The sequence below is a fragment of the Centruroides vittatus genome, unplaced genomic scaffold (assembly GCF_030686945.1).
Source record: "Centruroides vittatus isolate TY-2023 unplaced genomic scaffold, ASM3068694v2 contig_364, whole genome shotgun sequence".
Taxonomy (NCBI): domain Eukaryota; kingdom Metazoa; phylum Arthropoda; class Arachnida; order Scorpiones; family Buthidae; genus Centruroides; species Centruroides vittatus.
In genome coordinates, this window is record NW_027122188.1 from 4,191,912 (window position 1) to 4,213,709 (window position 21,798).

The following is a 21,798-nucleotide window of genomic DNA, read 5'->3' on the forward strand; positions in this document are numbered from 1 at the left end:
TTAATTTAAAGAATATTATACAAAGAGGCGTATAGATCAAAAGGAAATAAGTTCTCTCCATTTGATTCGTACCTTGTACTGATGTAATAAGTCTAATATATAAAGATGTTTTAATGCCGTTATATGTATAATATTACATAATAGACAAGAAGCAAATTAAAAAAAATAATTTAAAGAACCATAATTATTTTATTTTCATAAATATTCAGAATATTCAGATGTGTAATAAGGAAAAATGTAAAGAAAAATTTTTTTAATTGAAACGGAAGTTTTTGCAAAAACAAAACAAAACAAAATATTACGTCTTTTCCAATTCCATTTCTCTATTATTTAAATCTTAAATCATTTGCGAGAGGATAGAAGAGGCGGGCGGCAATGGTACCAGCCTGCTGTTCCGGAGGACCCGGATTGAAGTCCTGGGCCCGAGTCTTAACTACCTTCGATAATACCGAAAATTCGGTATCCAGAAGGTAACGTTGCATAAACTAATATCAAACCTCATGTAAGCGCGTAAGACATCACATCAACGTCCAATAAATTTACGCGTGGTATGACTTCAAATATGCAACGTAAGCCTTCCGTTGGTATTGGATATAACATATAACCTTCGGTATTGTCGAAAGTAGGTAAGATATGAGCTTCCGGTTGGCTCAGAAATTTTCGTGACCCTAATATATCAGACTCATCACTCGGTTGTCTCCATTGTAGGCTTGCAGAATCTACAATGGGAATAGAAAAGACCCTTTAAGTACCCGTACAGCGAAAAAAAATCAAAGGTAATTATTAAAAAGTAAATTCGAATACTCGACTAGACTGAATGGAATTATTTAATATAGGTTTTTCTTCTATACAAAAACAAATTAATTATTCATCGCAATTTATAACTTCAAACTGCTTTCACAAATAAAGTGATGGCAACTTTTATGTGTAAAAAGCCAATAATGTTTTTGCTTTATTAAAAATAAGTAAAATTATTGTAAAGTGTTTAAGGGATGTTCAAAATGCATAACATTATTTTTATTTAAAATTCTTTGATAAACATTCCTACATTTATTATTAAATATAATATGATCAGTTTATACGTATCGTATTGTACAGTGTACATACATAAAGAATATAAAACTGACTTGAATTTAAGTCTATCACTCTTAAAGAATTTCTGAGACGTGATAAACTAATGTATTCTATATAATCTACTTACTTTTCTGTAAACTTTAAGCCTCAATTCAGATCGGCTTTCATATGTCTCAACTATTTGATTGTCTGACATGATATCTGTCGTATATCTCCCGTGTATGATATGATGATTGAGAAGATGTCTAGACTTCTCTGTAGTCGAAGTATATTCTTCCAATTCGTGCTGAGATAACTGTTCAAATGCTTCGTCAGTCGGTGCAAAAACAGTTAATGTAACATTTGGATGATCTAGCAAATTATGCAAATTTGCAGAACGAACTAGTGAAGAAAATGCCGTTAAATTATATTTCTTCTTTTCTATTAGTTCTAAAACACTCCGAACTAACAAATAGAAAATAATATTAAATGAAGTAAATTAATTATTGATCCAATTATAAACGAACAAAAATTATCCTACCTCTATCAGGGATTAAAACGTCAGAAATTATATTGATGACACCATTAGAACTTAACATAGTTTCTGAAGTAAGTTTTGCACCGTTGACATATGTTCCTGTTTTATTGCATTCGAAAGTTATGTCTTGACCACCCAAGGTTTTCATTTTATGTTTATCGGTAAGAGCTGGCAAACAGATGATAGTAGGAACCACGTGATTTTGTAAGAGAGCTTAAAAACAGAATTTATGATTAAAAAATAGAATTAAAAGACTATATTAAATAATTATAAATATAGAAAATGTATACAGGAAAACTTTCCCTAAAGTTAATTTAATATTATTTAGTAAAACAGCATATAATAGTAGTAACAATCATTAATTTAAATTATTGATTCCAACCTACTAAACTACAAGTATATTATGTAAGTAAACGTAGGCTTAATATTCTAGAAATGACCTGGTTAGTAAATATTTCTTTATAATTATTTATAATATTTAACTATATACAACTTATTATTTTTACAGTATCTAGAATGTTTATTATATATTTTAATAAAATATAATTTGTATATTGCAGAGCTGCTATTTAATTTCATTACTCTTATTCTTGTTATAGACTTAACAAAGAGCCCATTTATTTCGTAATAGTTATGTATCCAATATCTCTATCGGAAATGTTTAGATTCTTCAAATATTTTCAGTGTTTGCATACTTTAAAAATATTTTAAAATTAACTCTTCATTAATTTAATATGCTTTAAAATATATAATTGGCTGTACTTTAATTTAAACCTATAAAATGTTTAATTCGATTTCTTCAATAAAACCGAGGATGTAGATCCATAAGGGAGAGAGAGAGGACATACCCCTCAATATTTTTTGTACTGGTAAATTGTCTTCCCTCCCTACTTTTATTTTATAACATAATTTTTACCCATACTGCAAAAATTAGGAGTAGAAACGAGTACAATGTACACAATCTTATTTTTTACAAGCTTATCAATTTAAAGTCCGACAAGGAGAAATTTTTCTTTATTCATTGTCTTTGGCCAGATCCTTCCCCAATATACATGATGCAACAAAACTCCGTGCCAATATTGTAGAAATAGATTCGAGGGTCAAAAATAATCTAAAACACTCTATAAACGTTTTCTTCTTAAATTCGCTTCGTTTCCAGGTCTAACCTGACGAGAATTCAGTTATGCATCGGTGTCCGCGGAGAGCATTTTGAATAGTTTCAGTAAATTATTCTGTTCAATTTTCTAAATAAACGTTATTCAAATTAAATTTACATTGAGAAATTCTTGCTTTTCAACTATTTTTTTTTTAATTGTAAAGTAGATAAATACTGAAAAATGTATGGGATAAAGGCATTATTTTATATTTATTACAGTAGGGCCTATTTGAACGACATTTGCTTACCTCAATTTGATGACAGAAGTATAAAAAAAATACAAAATTATTTTAAAAAGTTGACAACTGTATCTGTTAGTACTTTGACGGGAAATTTAAAAAGTGTCAATTTTTGGCAGGCCAAATCTCGAAAACGAAGAAAATTTTGAAAAACCTTTATAGGTGATTTTATATTTATTTTGACCCATAGAATCCACTCTAAAATATTGGCACGGAGTTTCGTTACACCTTGTATACATAGATCGATGTCGACGGATATATCAATGTAACAAATTTAAACAGTAAAATTGTAGGTATTTCATATTGTGTTTAAATCGTTATAAAAAATCATTCTACTAATTTAAAAATAAAGTAGAAGATTCAATGAAAACTAAAGTTGCAGAATGTGGAAATAGTTTAAGAAAAGAAGTTTCTCTTCTTATATTTGAATCATTTATGTAAATTTTTTGTAACGAATATCAAATTCACTTGTTAAAAATATCTGAATCTAGTATTTCATTTCCTTATTCTTTATCACGGCCCTAGGCCTAAGTAAGAAATTTTTCTAACATTGAAAAATTCAGATTCGAACCGAATCCAAACTTTCATAATTATTAGTAATAATTCGATCGGAAATCCTTTCTTTTGTCTATAATGGTTGTTTATTGGTCATGTGGCTCTACATAAATAATGTTTGAGTAAAAACATTCCATATCTTTCTATTTCAATGACCCAACATTTCAAAAAGAATTTTTAAAAGTAATATTTAAAGTAACTTTATTACATTATGTATTATAAAAATCACTCTTTTGATTACCATATGCATTAAGAAAATAATATTTATAAGAATAATAAATAACTGAATAATCATTTCTTAAATAATTCGCATAAAGATGGAAAATAATCAATATTTAAATATCTTGTTATTTTCCAAACTTAAGTTATATTAATTACATTAATCTTTGAAAAGACACACGCTAAACTATAATTTATTTTATTTTTGCATCCGAATACCTGTCGTCCGGCTGTCTGTCCGTCTATCCTTCCATAATCTCGTGAACGGATTTAGATAGATGAAACAAGAGACCAGACATAAAAAGCTTAACGGCAGGAGGCCCCGATTAACTATATGCGAACTTCCGATACAAATTGGAAATCACGTTATTTTAATTTAAAAATTTCTCCTGAAAGGAGTTAGATAGATGACCGGCACGATTCGATTGCTAAAGAAAGAGTACGATGTATAGGGGCAAGTCACTACTAATTTGAAGGTGGAGAGCATATATTTTAAATTAAATACATTAAAAAATATGATTAAAAATTACAGCACGGCATTGTGAATAGTGGAATAATATTATATAACATTTATTTATTTTAATCTATCGGGATCCTGTATGGCAACAGACTAACACCTTCCGTGTACCCACCTAGTCAACAAAATAAGATATAGAGTATTATAAATCATATTACTATACTTTTTGTCTTTTTTTCTAATGTGAATATATGTTTATAAATATGAATACAAAAGAAATATATGCTAACATTATTTCTGCTGCTACGACCCTTCAACTTCCTTTTCATTTCAGGCAACGGATAAAAAGGTTGTAAGAGTAAGATAAGGGAAGTAAGATCTGAAGCAGTCACGTAGTCAGTTATTTGTTGACTACGAAAGACCGATTCTCAGTAACATTGTCATTGTGACGAGCCAGTTCTGTACCTTTCGTAAATCGGGGCGCTTTCTTCGTACAGATTCATGCAGATGTCAGACTTATTAGCAGCAGATATGAAAGCAGTAGAGATGAAAACCTTTAAAGTTATTACAAAAAAAAAGCTTCTAATATGTAAGACTATTTTTGCCTGTGTCTCTATCACTGCTTTGACAAAGTAGTTACAGAAACTGTTTGAAGGAGATGTAGTGTAAGAGTTTCATAAAATCTATGCCAAAAGATCAGTTCAGTTTTGGCTCTATCTCGTTTGTGAATGACATTAATGTAAAGTTTAGATATTCACTTACAATTCTTAAACAACGCATAAATCTAGTCCCGACATCTAAATGCTTCTGCTAGAAAAAGAGAATCATCAGAAATCTATGTATGTACTGTACTATATACAGAGAATACAGCTATAAGACAATTCGAAATTTTCCAAATTGTCTTTACAGTGTTCTTTTAGTTTACAGTATATCTTCATTCCTGAAATCCAACAACGTTCATAATCATAAATTAAAATTTTATACATCTAATCACAATACTTTTTCGTATTATTTATTTATTTTTTCTGTTGGAAGCGATCTTTTAAATTAAATAGCATAAACGAGTATTAGAATTATGTCTAATACATTAAAGCTACATTAACTTTATTGCCTGTTTGACATGAAATATTTGAGAGGAAGCAGACTTCATACAGAATATTGGAATAGTTCAATCGAAAGGACATCAATTATGTCATCAGAAATACTCCAAATTTCAAAAAATAAATTAATATACGCTACAAGTCTATAAAGATTAATATTTAATATCTATACAAGAAAATTTCTTAAAACAGTTTATTTTAAGTCATCTCTTAGTTATTTTCGAGGAAGTTTATTATTGTTTTGTTTCGCATTATTTCAAAAATCAGTATTTATTGTTTTTAAAATCAATTCGTTTTTATTTACATTTTAATATATACATTAATTAAGTAAATAATGTATAAAAGTAATAGTATTAAGTTCCAAAAACGCAGAGAACATCACGAAACTCCAGAGTTGGACCGCCGAAGGCAATCAAGGGCGGAGTCCCTAGTAGTTTTATATAAGCAGTTCGCAGTTCGATTTCTAAGCAAACTATTCATTATTGTAAAAAGATCAATAGCAGCAACTATCATTAGAGTCAAACATATTGCGAACATTAGTTTCGCTGTCAGCGAATTAACCGAAGATATTTGTTGTTATCTTACAAGGATCTATCGTGAATCAATTGCTAATTTGTTTTAGTGATTACTACTTTTTCAGTTGTTTCATTAATATGAAATTTGATTTTTTATTTATATTTCGAGAAACCTATCCTTACAGCATAATATATTAATTTCTAGAAGTTGTAAAAACTAAAACTTATATAACTTCTATTCATGTTTAAAATTTTTAAAATAAAATAATAATATTATTATTATTGATTAACCAATAAAAAAAAATTAAAAAGTGCATGACAATGAAGCGGTTTCAGGAAAATTACTCGCGAATACTCGAATATTACAAAGTACAGATGGCAGATACTACCCGCGAATAGTAGAATATAAAGTTGAAAAAATAAATACTACGAATATCTCCAATATCACGCCTTATGTACTGTACAGCACAATACTATACAGACAGTACCTCTGGTTTAATTTGCGACAAGAAAAGGACTACATCGTAAAAGTGTTCGAATGCTTCTTTTCGTAAATGAAAGTCTGCAGTACTTGGAAATGAGTACAATTACTGATTTATCTATCGTAGTTAAGGTAATACAGTAGTACTTAAAACGTAGGCACTGTAAAAGTCAAAGTCAAAATAAAAACTTTGAAGTTTCATTAGTAAACTGTTTTTCTTTTCACCTTTTGTTCTACTTAATTAATGAACAAAGAAACAGCATCCTTTATACTAATCCAGCATTTAATTTGTCAAAAAACAAATATTTTCGATTATTTTAAATCGCTATCTTCAATTTCTAAAATCCGTTAGCGTTGTAGTTCAAGAACGATCGATTCGAAATTAAATATTGTAGTTAGCCTTCCAATACATCATGGTTCGTAATGATGTTTCTCAAAGCCATTAAACTGAGGCTTTAGTAGGTTGGCTAATTGTTTACATAGAAGCCGCCACGCCTCAGATAAGTTTTCTATGAGTTTTACAATTTTCTTTGATGCTTGTATTACATATTTTGATAATTTCTGAGTATTTAATTAGTGCTGTATTTCTAACCCTGTTGACTACGACGGCGTTATCCCATCAAACTGTGTTTCCTTGCTGCGTAGCGACTTTATTAATTAATTATTAATGTTTACTAATTTATAAATATATAGAAATAAATAAAACAAATTAAACAATAAATATTAAATCGAACTATCAACTGAATAAGTTAGATAATAAATAACCTTATATAACTTATTTAGAAAAGAAATATTCAACCATCTCTAACTCTAATAAATATGCAAATGAAAGAAGGAAATTGAAATTATTTGATCCTACCTTATTTATAAATTTATTCGAAGAAAATGCCTTTAATATGTTTTGAAAACAAAAAATTTCAAAGTGAAAATGAAAATTTGCCTAAAACTTTTGCCTAAAAATTTGCCTAAAAATTTGAAAACTTTTGTTTCAAAAATTTTATTTATTGTATCATTTCTGTTAATTAATAATGCCTTAAAGATTCAATTTTGAATTTCTGTGAATAAATAAATAACACTTTCACTCATAGATTTCTTATTGATGAAATAAATATTTTTTACTGCTTTTCCTTCAAGAAAAATTTTTCTATCGCCATTTTACTAAAGATCCTTCAAAATATTTTGTGTCATCTATACTATTTGACATTGAAAATGCCTTTAAATTATTGTTTCATATTTTATATAATTTTTATCACTTAAATTATTACGTTTTTTAAATTAATTCTAATCTTAGCAGAAACAAGTCAATATGATTTTATAACACTTTTCCAATTTTTATTCTAGTTACAAGTTATATTCATCAGATTAAATAGTTCTGTAAAAAGTATTATGAATGAGAAGTTACTTGTTCTTAATGAGTTTTTATTTAAAGTTGCTAGTAATAAATTATCAATTTATCAAAGACACGAATAATGACGATACATAAAGCATTTTATAATGGATACACAAAACATAAAAAAGACGATTCCTCGAGTAGAAATAAGATGAAAGTTTATTTTAAAAAAATAACAATAATATATTGCGCTGCTTATTAGAAAAACACTTCTTAAATTTCCTGACTGTATTTCCGGAATATATGATTGACAGATCATTAGCCAATAGATAAAAGATTGATAATGATGGATGCAGCAAAATATCAAAATCATTTGTGAGAACGAATAAATCATATTCTAGACAAAATAATATTTTTAATAAGTGGGAAACAAATAAAAATGAAGAGTGACAAAAGTTTGCTTGAGCTAGTACAACCGTTAATGGATTTTAACTATACGTGTTGTCAGAAATCATAAAAGATGTTCAAAAATAAGAAGCCATATTGCCGGATATGGAAATCTGCTCGACAGAGCACAGATGTTCTAACAGATGTTGAACGGATGCTTTTGACGCATGCACATATGCTTCAAAAGCATCGTAGCAAAGTCATTTCATTCAAACATTCGAATGCATACATCTTCAGTTTGACATATGTCTACAAAAAGAAATCTAAGAAAAGTTAATCAAATGATCAACCATGATTTATCCAGTGAGTTTCTTATGTGTAGTCCAAGCAAGCCTAACCGCAAATTAATCTGCCAAGTTAAAAGATGTGTGATCATGTAGATGTCGTAACTTCTAACAAATTGATAAAATTTGGTAGCAATTAGCAAGCATGATAGATCGTTCTCCAAGAGATCCAAATAGTCGGTGTAGAAAAATAATGAAGCAAAATGTAATAGTGTGGACGTTACTTATGTTATACTTTCTAAGAATAGAACGGAGTTTATGTGCGTTCATATGAGTTAGTGCACAGATTTAAAAATTTAAAGAACACATACTCACGATATATAAAACAACCCCTTTAAAATTTGAGGGAATTTTGAGGGAATTGAGGGAATTTTTCACGACAAATCTTTTTCAAAATATTATGGGAATGAAAAACATAAATAACAAAAGACACGGTGATTAAGCAACCAGTTGCGTTAAAGCCATTTTCTATCAATAAATTCTCTAATTTATTGATATGATGTAATTCAAACTATTCGCGACATATACGTGCTGCTGTATTATTTTCATTATTCATTACATATCGCATTATTCGATATTATCTTCTGATACGCTCAGTTTTCTACATTTGCATTGTTTGTGTGTTCAGAATTGCATGAAAACTGTTACTCTATTTAAATAAATAAATAAATAATAAATTCCATTGCGTTACAAACGTGTCGGTATAAATCGCGACATATGCATCGTTTATATAAGTGTGCGTATCTACTACGTATATCAATATCTATTAGGCTGCCCTATTATTATTTCTTCTTTTCAACGAATATACGATTTATACTTATCTTTCACTAGAAAAATCTTTTATTAAATCAATTATTCTGATGATAACAATAAGAAACTTTTAGTTATATTTTCTCGATATCAGCATAAAATTTTACTATAATTGCTTTATTATAAAACTTCATCTTATTATATTTGTAAAAATTGTTTTCTTCCGTTTTCAAAAGGCTTCTAAAAGCTATCTTCAAAAGGCTACCTACGTATAATCTTAGATACTACTAACAAATTATTTTATACTATGTGATTTATAAAGTTTAAAATTATTAATTTCGAAACTCTTAATCTAAAAAAACAATTGATGAAACTTAAGATTCTTTCATAACTAGTTAAATATATATTAAATCTTTACCAGTTCATTGCATAATCTGTAATTATATGCAATAAACTGGTAAATTTCTAACGTGTTTCGTAACAAAGACAAGATTTTAAGACTATATTTTTATCGTTAAATTAATAATTATGTCTAAAATTTATCGACATGAATATAAAGATCTAATATAAAAATAATCTAGACTTTCTTATTCTAAGAATTCATCATTATAGACATCATATTTTAAATGATGAATTAAAGACTATCTTAAAATGCACAAAAATCATCATATAATCAAGTTATTTTAACCCGTCATAAACTCGAAGTTTTCTATAAAGGTAAGGACATATTCTCACTTTATTATAGCCTTAGGCATTTTTACGAAATAAATTGATTCCTGCTTTGCTCGGAGCCGAATTTAATTGATTACATTATAAGCAGAATTTACAAAGAGTTTTTTTTTTATTTTGCTGTTTATAAAAAAAAATTCAAAAAATTTGCCTTGTTATAGCACACATACAACATTTAGTATTAAAATGTTACATTATGTTAACAACTTTAATGTACAACATAGCTTTATCGCCTACTTTGACAAGTTTCTCTTCTTTTCATATGCATAACCTTGACCTTGTGCCTATAATGATATGAAGTTCTTAGCACCAACTATTTAACCTATATTTCAGTTTAAGGAGATGAAAGGGCGGATCCTTGGAATGTATTAATATCGTTCTTGAAATATTTTAAAGGAGAAAAAAATTTCAAGTTTATCGTTATACATTCCTGCGTGGAACAAAATACTTTTCAGTACTTCCATTAAATCATAAATTTTAACAATTTAAACAGTGTATAAAAAAAATACTACATGATTATTTTCTCAAAGAATGAAAATATACTAAACATTAATAAACCAATTTTGTATAATATTATAAAAGGCCAAAATATAAATTAAATTATTCTAATTTTCATAAATGTAATTTTAATAATCTAAAGTTAATATTTTTGAATAAATAATTTAGATTTTAAGTTAACAATGTGTGTAATGTAACTTATTTGTTACATATTTTATACCTAAGATCAAAAATAATCCTTTAACATTATCCCATAACTACTAAATGCTCCTTCAAAGTACGTTGTAAGAAAATTCAATCTAAAATCCCTTTTTGATTACTTTCTATTGTGTAAAACAGACATTCGTTACAACAAAACCGTAATTTTGAGATAAATATTAAATAAAAAGTATAAAAAAATATATTAAGATATTATTAAGAAATATAAAAAATAAATAAGTAAATTCAATGACCAAAACTATTAATTAGTATTTTATTTATTTTCTCTTTTTTAAAAAGAAATATGTTTTTCTAAAATTTTGGTTCAGACAATAATTATTATCGTATATTGTATTACGAAATTTTGTATTATTTTAATTATAAAATGATTAGGACTTCTAATTCTTGGGCATTATGATTAGAGATCATTATTTTGGAATTTCAGATATCTCTAATTAAATTCTTTAATTTATATTTCCATATTCGATTAAAACTATTTTAATAACTGTCTAGAAGATGAATTATTAAATCAGTTTTACCATTGTATAGCAATTCATATTTAGAATACTTAAAATTAGAAATAACTTTTTATACAATTAGATTACGATTGACATTAAAATTATTTATAATACTAATAATTATCGAAATGTCCTCAGTTTATTGTCTTTTAAATTTAATTCGTATAAAGGTATAAAATAATTTTATATGAATTTAATACATTAAAAAGTATGCTTTTGTCCAAAAAATAAACGTAACAATTAATTTGGTCTATATTTCAGAAATTATTGATCAAACAGCGTAAAACGAAACGTACAGTACAAGCAAAACACTCTTCTTTATGCAACAAAATATTGAAAAGCAAAGTTTTAATCTAAAATACGTCGAACCCAAAGATAGCAAGAAAAATTACAAGCATTGTCGTAAATCCTTTTGCACTGGAAATGATTAATGTAGAGTATGGTTGCCTCCTGCATACACACAACTGCACGACGATTGCTCATGCTGGTTATAACGTTATTTATCAGCTCTGTCGGGAGTAAAGTCCATTCTCGAACAAGAGCATCTTGAAGCTACCGTAATATTCTTGGTGGAAGCTGACGGGATGCAATTCGTGTATCTAGAGCAGCGATTCTTAACCGGGGGTACGCGAAAAAAAAATAAGTAATGGCGGATGTACAGTACAGTACAGTACTATAAGAATAATCGGATTCTGCGTAAGGCCATTGGCGACATCGCAGCAATCGATTTTTATATTTTTATTATATTTACACGTGTCTTTCCTCCAACCCTTTTCAATTTAAAAAACACTTTTTACATGTAATTGTACAGTGCTGTGTAATTGATCAAGGCGTCACTGTTTGAAGACCACACGAAATTATACTTAGGAAAATGGGCTGCCAAGGGATACGCAAGTCAAAAAAGGTTGGGAACTGCTAAACTAGAGCATCTCATACATGTTCTGTGGGATTTAGGTTTATAAATCTTGCTGGCCGTTCTATATGACAAATGTCTTCATTATCAAGAAAAATACAAGCCTTATGTGCGCGGATATTATCGTCCGTGAAAATGAAATATACACCGACAGCACCAAGGAAAATCTCATCTCTATCTTTTGGTACTAATGGCACCCCTTTCTAAAACGTAGAGCTTATTAGAGCTTTGTTTACTTTTTGCTCCGTCTATTGAGTAGACGATTATGCTTATTTTTTTGGATATGAATGTAATTATATATTCAGTTACATTAATACAATCTTTATAATTTTATAGGCAATTTGATAAAAATTTATATTTCATAATTACTTTAACAAATATATTATTTACACGGTTAAAAAATACAAATAATACAGGTAAATTTTAAAAGTTTTTCTACATTTTTCATAAAATTTTGTAGCAATTTCCGAATAATCGAATGCTTCTAACATAACGACAATATCGTATGTACAGTACAGTACTGTACAGCAAGAACAGTACATTATATACGTGAGCTATTTCAAAAATATTAACATATCGCATTAAAAGTTAAATTAATATGACAATAATTTTTAATGTTATAAATATTTTCTTATAATAAAGAGTAAAGATTTTTAACATTGATATCTTTCAAGACCAATGAAATTTCAAAATCAAACGTAAAACATTCTTTAATACTAAAATAATAGTAATTGTGATGTTTTTATTTGGAGTAATAATTATTACTGAAAACTATAAATATAAATTATAAAAAAACGTCGATTCTCTAATTAATTTTATTTATTTATTTATTAGTTTGAATTTTAGACCTAAACGTTTCTTAAAAATAACAATTTTCACAAAAGATATCACCATACTTTAACAATTTTAATAATAAAATAGTTTGATAAGATTAAAGCAATATTGAAGTAATTTTCTATATATCAGCGTGTCAAGATTTCTACAATCAGGGTTCACATCCTATCAATCTTATTGACAAAAAATGTAGATTAATATTCTCATTTTTGGAGAGGACTGGCGGAATAAGGCAATGCAATACATGGGCGATCTGTCAAAGAGATGCCTCTAGGGAGGACTTTCTGTAGAAAAGTGGTTCCTGTTTAGTTTAGACACGTGTAGGAAACCAGGAAAACTCCACTAACCGTGGGTGAAGCGCGAATTCGCCTCACCAACTACCAGTGTTGAATGGTTTTATCAACTCGGCCACTGGTGGGCTTTCTCGTTTTGCACTCATATACTGTATACATATTGTGTTTGCATTCAAAAATACTACAAAACTTATCAAGATGATAAAAATATAAAACAGTATAGCCTATATTTAATGAAATAGATGTATAGATGTATATGATCTGATCGTTTATTGTCACAATAAAATTATAAAAACTCCAAAATTTTTCAGATATTAAAGTTTCTCTAGATGATCTTAGGTTAAACAAAACATGAATATAAATATTTTATTGCTTCTTTGAATATTATTAGGCAAAAATGTCAATTTTAATTGAAATATTATACGTTCATATAATTCATGTAGACCTGTATCAACAATGCATACACTGTTGATATAGGACTACATTTCTTACATAAACGTATGCTATTTTAAGATTAAGATTGAATTATCGTTTAATATTATGTAATTCGCAAAAATTAAGCACTGAAGACACGAAAAGAAATGTTTGAAGATTGAGGATTAAATCAAGATTTTTGCACTAATGGTGTAGTTAATATGGATAATTTTTATATCTTCGTGGTCACGAAATGTTTAACTTAGGTTAACAGTCGACTATTTATCTATAAATTTTTTCCAAAGCTTCATTGAGTGAGAATTAGCTTTATCTTTTCACATCGTAATTTAAAATCAAATTGTTTTTTTTATAAATTTTTATTTAAATAATCAAACATTCTTTTTACCTGCGAGAAGTAATTCCAATATATTTTAAGTGATGAATATTTTATGAGAACATGATACTTGTTTTAATCGTGTTTCAATCACGATTAGAAAGAAAAACAAAAATAATTAGACACTATAAAATATTTCATACATATTTATATAAAACAGATTGTATAAAAATGTATAGAGATAGGCCTATAATAAATTTATTGTACTGTACTTCGTTATTTTAAAAGTTGATCGAAATATAAAAGGAATACAATTTTATAAATAAGTAATCTTTCCGATAATGCAAATAATAAATAAATTTCTTAAATTTTTAGAATTACATGCATAACAAAGAGTAAAATTCAAAGCTTAATTTATGAAAATTCGAAATTTCTTAAACTTTTCTAAATTAACTGCTCGGTGAAGACATAATTTACATTATTTTAGCCGAATTATATAAATATCTTTATTAAAAATTACAATTATTAATAAATAAAAATTTAAAAATTAAGTGTTTTAACTTGCAAAACATTTGAAACACTCCGAACGATAACAATTCATCTCACGTCGCATAATTTTAATATTAATTTATTTTTTAAACAATTTTAGCAACTTTTATATACAATATTAATAATAACAAAATTTAAAATATTTAACAAGTATCAAATTATTATTATTATTATTTTGTTGTAATTTAATACAAAAATCTTTATTAGACTACTTATTTTTAATTACAGTATCTATTTTAAACTATTCTTTATTAATATAAATGTCATAAATTTCCTTTTAGTTTAATTCAGAACCAAATCTATAAGATGAGTTATTAAATATTTCCAGTATAAAAGGATTTAGTTTTCCTTATGTTTAATAAGTCATTCATTTATAAGCGTAACATGTTAACTATTTATAATATAATATATATATTTTTAAATATATCAAAATACATCATACAATAAAGCGATATATCACTTTACTGTATAATGTATACAGTCAAGCGATGTATCTGTTAATAGGAAAATTCTCCCTTCATAAAAATATTTCGTATCTCTCGTATGATTTATAAGGTTTATCATAATATAATTTATTAAACTTAATTATTTAGTTTTTCTTTTAAATCAGTTCTTAATTTGATGACCATTTAATGATAAAGGATCAGATTTTAAGTACATAATTACGTTAATGATAAATACATCATTTAATTTCAAATTATGACAGATGAAGTCATTTAGATAAAAGATTTTAAAGAATTTATTAATCGGTAAGATTTTTATTTTATTTTGTACATCTGTATTTATAAAATCAAACGCATTGGTTTAATTTCATATAAATCTATTATAAAAATTGTATTTTTTTTTTAATTATCAAAATGAGATATGTCAAATTTCATAAATTAGCCTAATATAACTTGAAATTTCGAAAAATTATACCGTATCCGAAGGAGTATAAAAATATTTTATACAATTACCATAAAGTACAAATAATTATTAAATTTAATTGCATAACTTACCAGCAAGAGCTTTTGGATCTCTCCTTATTCGAGCCATTTCATTTGGTAAAATCTTCTGAAAAGATTCATCGGATGGTGCAAAAATAGTGTATGGCCCTCCTCGTCGTAATTCATTGACATGCTCCGATTGAACCATAGCACTAGAAAGTTCTCTAAACCTACCATCTTCTATTATTAACTCTGGTATAGATAATCTTTCGTATTTTCCTGGTGGTATTAATACTTCATCTATGACATGTACGATACCATTTGTAGCATGATGATCTTTTCGGATGACCGGCTTACAATTCACCGTCATCATCTATAATAAAAATAAAATTTTCATTTGCATAGAATAGTTTTTACAATTTTAGACTATAATAAACATTTCTAAATAATTCTAAAACCTTGAACTTTAAATTTATTAATTGTGTTTTTTCGAAACGATTACAAAACTTTTAAGATATTTTGAATTTTACGGAAAATTTGATTTAAAAAGAAATCAATAACTTACGCCATTGGAATACCTATTTACTCTTAAAATATCTCCTCTGTTTAAACTTTGAATTTCTTGATCCGCTTCAAAATCTCGAGAAAGCAATTTCTTTCCCACCATATGATAAAGTAAATACGAAGAATTAGGATTTCTCAAACTACGTTCTAACGCAGCTCTCTGGATGGAATTTAAACTCTGAAATAAAATCAATTTTAGAATTAAATAATGATCTACTCTTTTAATAATACCTCTAAAAAGTTAATTCATAGCTTGATGTTCAAATCCGTTGTGTAATAAGGACATAAACTAATTAATTTAATTTCCACAATTTCTTATTACACTTTTACATTTAGGTCAATATTTAGAGAAGTTATTTAATATATTTTGTCTCCATAAGTTAGAAAATTCTCTTAAAATTTATTGAGTTTTCATATTGCATAAAAATTGATTATTTACTTACCTTTATCTAGCGACTTATATAATAAACTTTTCATAAAGTGAGCCAAAATATTTACAAAAATGTATTCTAGGTTCGATAAACAGTAAATTAGAGACAAATCTTTTAAAGATTTTGTTAAAAATCTCATGGGTCAAAACAATCTTGAAACAATTGGAATGGCCTAGATCCTGCTTCGGAAAACATTTTCCCAATTCATTGACGTCATATATTCTTTAACAATAAACACACTTTCAAAGAATGCTAACAGCTGCTGACACTAACATAAGGTGACCTCATCACTTCAAAAGATGACCGTGGGCGGCTAGTTTTAGCATAATAGACTTTATTCGTCACAAACGTAATTCACGTGTTATATTTAAACCCCTAAAGAAATCTGTAATGTGTTTTCGTAGCTCTAATGGTTATAACTAGTCCTAATATCCATAAACAACTTTTTAAATTTAGTAATAAAACTGATAGATTATGCAATGAAACGGACATAAATAACGAAAAGAAATGTTTGCACTAAAATGCTATTTACCAAATGATTCCAGTCTCTTGGCCCAACCTAGAGACGGTCCCACCTGTCTAGATTATCAACGGTAGCGTTACAGAGATGTTTATCAGTATAGTAGTATTATCTCCGACATATTTTTATTATTCTCCACCCACCTTAAAGGCTTGGTTCGTTGGAACAAAAACAGTCATTGCCTCTCCGGGCAATCTTAGACGGTCTGCTAAACCTGCTTGGATAGCATAATCCACAAATTTAGTGGCTCCTAATTCCACCATTGTTTCCAGAAGGTTGAGCATAGGTTTCACTATAAAAAGAAGAAATAATAATACATACGTATACTGTTAATTTTCGACGATACAATACTCTAGCTTTATATTATTTAGATTTATTTAAACGAAATTTACCTCCGCTGCATCCAGGCTTTCCTCTGACTTGTTGAAAACCTTCGCAACATTCGTAACGTATCACTCTAAATCAAATAAATCTGTATATATATTATTAAAATTTAAAATAAAAATATTAATTTTAATACAATTACTTTTAATTCGCGATTGAATTTTTACTTTAAAGTTTTATTTAATAAATTCATGAATTTCCTGGACGTTGATGTTAAAGTATGTTGTAATGTTCAAGACATAAACGTGACGGTGAGAAATATTCAAGCTAGTTTTTATTTGTCAAGCATTTCAACGGAAACAGATTTCAATGGTATTAAAGCAGGTAAAGCGAGAGAACTGAACTTTAAGGAGATTAAAAAGATTTAGCTGAATGCCTAGATTCTGACCTTGCAGGATAACAACTAACAATCTGTCATTTCTTTCGCCCACCGTTGAATGTCACCAGGTAAAAGTATTGAGTGTGGGTAGGTCATGTAGGTGTCTTTCCCATGAAGCAAATATGAAGATATTTGATAAATTTTTTTTTTTCTACGATAATAACTAACCGTAATAGTTCAAGATGAACAGCAGAGTAGAAATCATGACTACAGTTTTCTTTTATTTGAAAGTAACATTGTGTAAAGTTACAATGTGACCGAAAATTACGAGAGTTTACATCACGATTATGTTAATAAAATTTTATTTTTATTTTCCGCGGTGTTGATTATATTATTTAAATTATTTCTTATTTTTATTATGAGGCGTAATGTGTATATTACACCTTTATATAAACATCTATATTATATAGATGTTCTGTTTACATAAATGTAAACTATATTATTTATTAAAAATATAAACTTAAATAAAGCTAAATGCAGTTAGAAAAAATTTTCTTAATCCTCCATTTAAAATTTAAAATAAATTATAAATTAAAAAATAATATTTCTTATTAAAAAGCCTGTCAGCATTTTTAGTAAGGTGTTTACTGATGGAAATTCGTTGCTATTTTATCGTAATATAACGCTCCACCCAGTTACAACAGCATGGACCAACACCTACATGTTTTCCATCTTACTGAGAATTTAATGCATTTTCGAAAGAGGTTATACGAATAAATGCAATATGCGTAACACGTGAATTGATAAAACCACTCAGATTTCCTCCGCCTACCAACATCTGACCTTAAATGGAAAAGGATGCTGCAGACCTAGTAACCCAGTATGAGACATCAAGACAATGATGGACTGCTGCGAGATTTAAGACTGATAGTAACGACGTCAAGCAGAGGAAAAGGAGTATAAACATTGAAGATTGCCAGTTTAAACATTGGAATCCAACCGAGAAAAAGCAATTTGTATTTAAAACAATTCTCTTGTGGTCTTGCTAAACTAATGGCTTAGGAATTTCTAATATGTCAAATCTTATCTTAAATAGGATATTTGTCTTTCCACAAGGTAAAATCACTGCAGGAGGCAGACAGTTAAAATTCTTGAAGATATAGATCACTTTTTTATTCCCAAGTTCTAAAATTTCAATTTATAAAAAACCAACTCCTTTACATCTTACAAGTAAAATGCTTTTAGCATCTCATTTTCAAAATTATACTCCGTAGAAAAAAATTCAAATATTCAGTGTATATAATCTCAATTAAACAAAAAGGAAACAAAAACGCGAAGTTAAATCTGACGTATGCTGATGAGCATGTGATAAACAAAACACATCAATCTTGCTGAAATAAAGACTGATGTCAACGACCTTGACATAGTGCAAATGCATCTTAGAGGGGTGTTGTTACCGAGATAATATTATCGGACACCTTTCTCTTAAAGTACATTAATTTGCTAATGATACTAATGCGAAAGCTTAAGATCAAGAACGGTTTTTTAAATAAAAATTATCAACTTTTTAAATCAAATTTTAATCGAATTCGTGTAAGAACTATTCAAAAGTATTTAATGAATATTTAATCTAAAATATCACGTAATCAGTTAATGGAAATTTGCTACCGTTTTAACTTTAAGAATGTATGTAAGGCATGTAAGATTTCATAAAGAAGAATAACGACTTCAAAAATGAATTTTTATCTTGATTTAGAAAATAAGATGGCGAAACGATAACTTAACAAAATAAATAATTCTAAGAAATTTATTTGTTAAATAAAACTTGAAGTAGAAATTAGTCGTGAAGAAAAATAAATTAAGAAAACCGTTCGCTCGAATGTGTCGAGATGAGTGATTGTTACAACTTCTGCAACTAGTAAGTTTCTTTTCCTGGAGAAATCACTAGAAATACGAACAGGTTAGCGAGAAGAATTATCAATAAGATTTTTCCTCTACTTGAATATTGAAGTCAATCATTCTTATTCAAGTCACATTTACTATGGGCGATGACCTAGCGTAATGCATTGTTTCCCTTCAAGAATGTGAAATGATTTCAAAAAGATTTTATTATTACAACTTTCCAATGATTTAATACTTTCTAAAAGCATTTTTATCCGTCTAGAAGTTTATGATTGATAATAAATCCGATGGTTTGATTCTGCAACTTTGTTTTTATTCAATAGACTTTATTTAAATATTATAAGAAATAGATAAAAAAGCCAACGATTCAATCTCATTATGTAATAATTTATTTAATAAATAGATGATAAATTTTTATTTTGAAAATTTATATTTATATTACGTTTTTGTTCCACAAACTTCTCGATGCATCCAATATTTACATTCTGTCCAAAACTTCTTATTTGTTCCAGGAATTTCTTCAACAACACATGTGTTTGGCCTAAAATAAAATGATCATTATCATAATCTGACATTAAAATAACAAGATAAAATGTTAGTATATTCAGTTTCTATACATCATAAATCATATTTAATATAAAATCTTAAACTATTTTACTATTACCTGTATTATTTTTAGCAAATAAAAAAGAAAATTCTTATACGTCAAGCAAATAAAAAATAGAATTTTATTTCACCTAACGATAACTAATCTGAAAATTTATGTACTCTAAATCTCCGTAAAGATTATAAATCATTAAAAATAATAGCTTTCATTTTGTTAAGATTAAAAATCCGAACAGGTCTTTAATCCGTAAGATTAAAAGTTTTTAATGAATAAAAAGCTTTAAATCAACCACAAAGAAATTTCAAATATTTTCATTAAATCCAGATGTTGGATAAACCTAATTTTTGCTCCTATATAACTATTGCATCATAACTTTAAAAAAATACAAGCGGTATATAGGTCAAGTCGAATCATAAAAAATGACATCATTTTTGCCCGGGTATAATATGTATATATTTTTTAAATCTTTTTTTAAAAATATAAGTAGATTGAGATTTATAACAGTGTCTGTAGATGTCAAAATGTTATATATATATATATATATTTTTTTTTTTTTAATTTAAATTTTTTTATATTTTTGTTTGGAGTCAAACGATAGTAGTATTTTCTATATAATTAGTCTTTTCGTAGTAAATATGGAAAAACTAATTGTTTCCTCATTAATGTGATGGAGAAATTGCCGTTACTGTTGCTTTAATTTACAGTATATAATTAATTTTCCTTTTTCCACAAGATTTTCATCACATAATTAATTACGTAAGATAATAATCATTTAAGGATTTTCAGCTTTGTTCTCTCAACTTCTGTTAACTTAAGAATATTTTCATTTTTAAAGCGAGCGTTAAACTTTTCTTGTTTTTATTCAAGCAACTTGATACAATCGGTAGATTTATTTGTAGTTTTATCATATTTACAGTTTTAATATTTAACAAGTGAATGTAAAAACTAAGGCATCTTCCTAAACTGAGCAAAGATAGATTAAGACTTAAACGTAATTGATTAAGACAGTTGGAGATAACCACTGTATTTTATTTAAAGATGAACCTAAGATGAAGATTATAGTGTAGTGATAAGTACTGAATGCCAATAAAAGTTTCGCTCTCTACTATACTCATTGGCTCGATGTGGGTGAACTCGTCTGTTGTCAGACAGGTGGACCAGATTCTTAACTCAAGGACATCAATTCTCATTCATTTGAAATAGCTTCAACCTTGGAATCAGATTAATGTAAAAAGAGCATCGAACTACTAACACAAAAATGTCGTAAAAAGTATTATATTTAAATACATTCGCTTTAATTTGTTACGAATAGTTAGCTACCGAGATTCTTTCTAATGTCTCAACTAAATTTTAATATTATAATTTTAAATTATTTGATAATTTTCATAAATGAATAAAACATATTAATATCATAAAAATACTTTATTATAACAATATTCAAATTGCGCATAATATTTAATTATACTTTATAACATAATTATATATTAACTTGGCCCATATTTATAATAATATTTAAGAATTTATAATGCAGATTATCGATGATAAGACAAAACTCTTAGCTTCTACCATAAAGTATTTTCTCAACTCAATAAATCATGTAGCTTTTACTAAAATAAATTTTGTGAGAAAGAATGTGCAAAGAATGACGCTTATTTATCTTTTACAACCCATGAGAATACTAAATTTGTCCTTCGTGAAGCTAATTTACATAATATATTCCATTATTTCACACATAATACAT

At 27.3% G+C, this 21,798-nt stretch overlaps 1 protein-coding gene across 1 annotated transcript in view; it reads right to left on the reverse strand.

Moving 5' to 3' along the window:
• The window catches only part of LOC136975126 (transforming growth factor-beta-induced protein ig-h3-like), a 28,073-nt gene that overhangs the window by 1,661 nt on the left and 4,614 nt on the right, over window positions 1–21,798 (reverse strand). The window contains exons 2-8 of the mRNA XM_067270147.1: window positions 19,893–19,991; window positions 17,238–17,302; window positions 16,989–17,137; window positions 15,896–16,072; window positions 15,403–15,703; window positions 1,595–1,804; window positions 1,202–1,518 (exon numbers count right to left, since the gene is read on the reverse strand). Of these exons, the coding sequence (XP_067126248.1) occupies window positions 1,202–1,518; window positions 1,595–1,804; window positions 15,403–15,703; window positions 15,896–16,072; window positions 16,989–17,137; window positions 17,238–17,302; window positions 19,893–19,991 (1,318 nt within the window). The remainder of the gene's footprint in view (window positions 1–1,201; window positions 1,519–1,594; window positions 1,805–15,402; window positions 15,704–15,895; window positions 16,073–16,988; window positions 17,138–17,237; window positions 17,303–19,892; window positions 19,992–21,798) is intronic.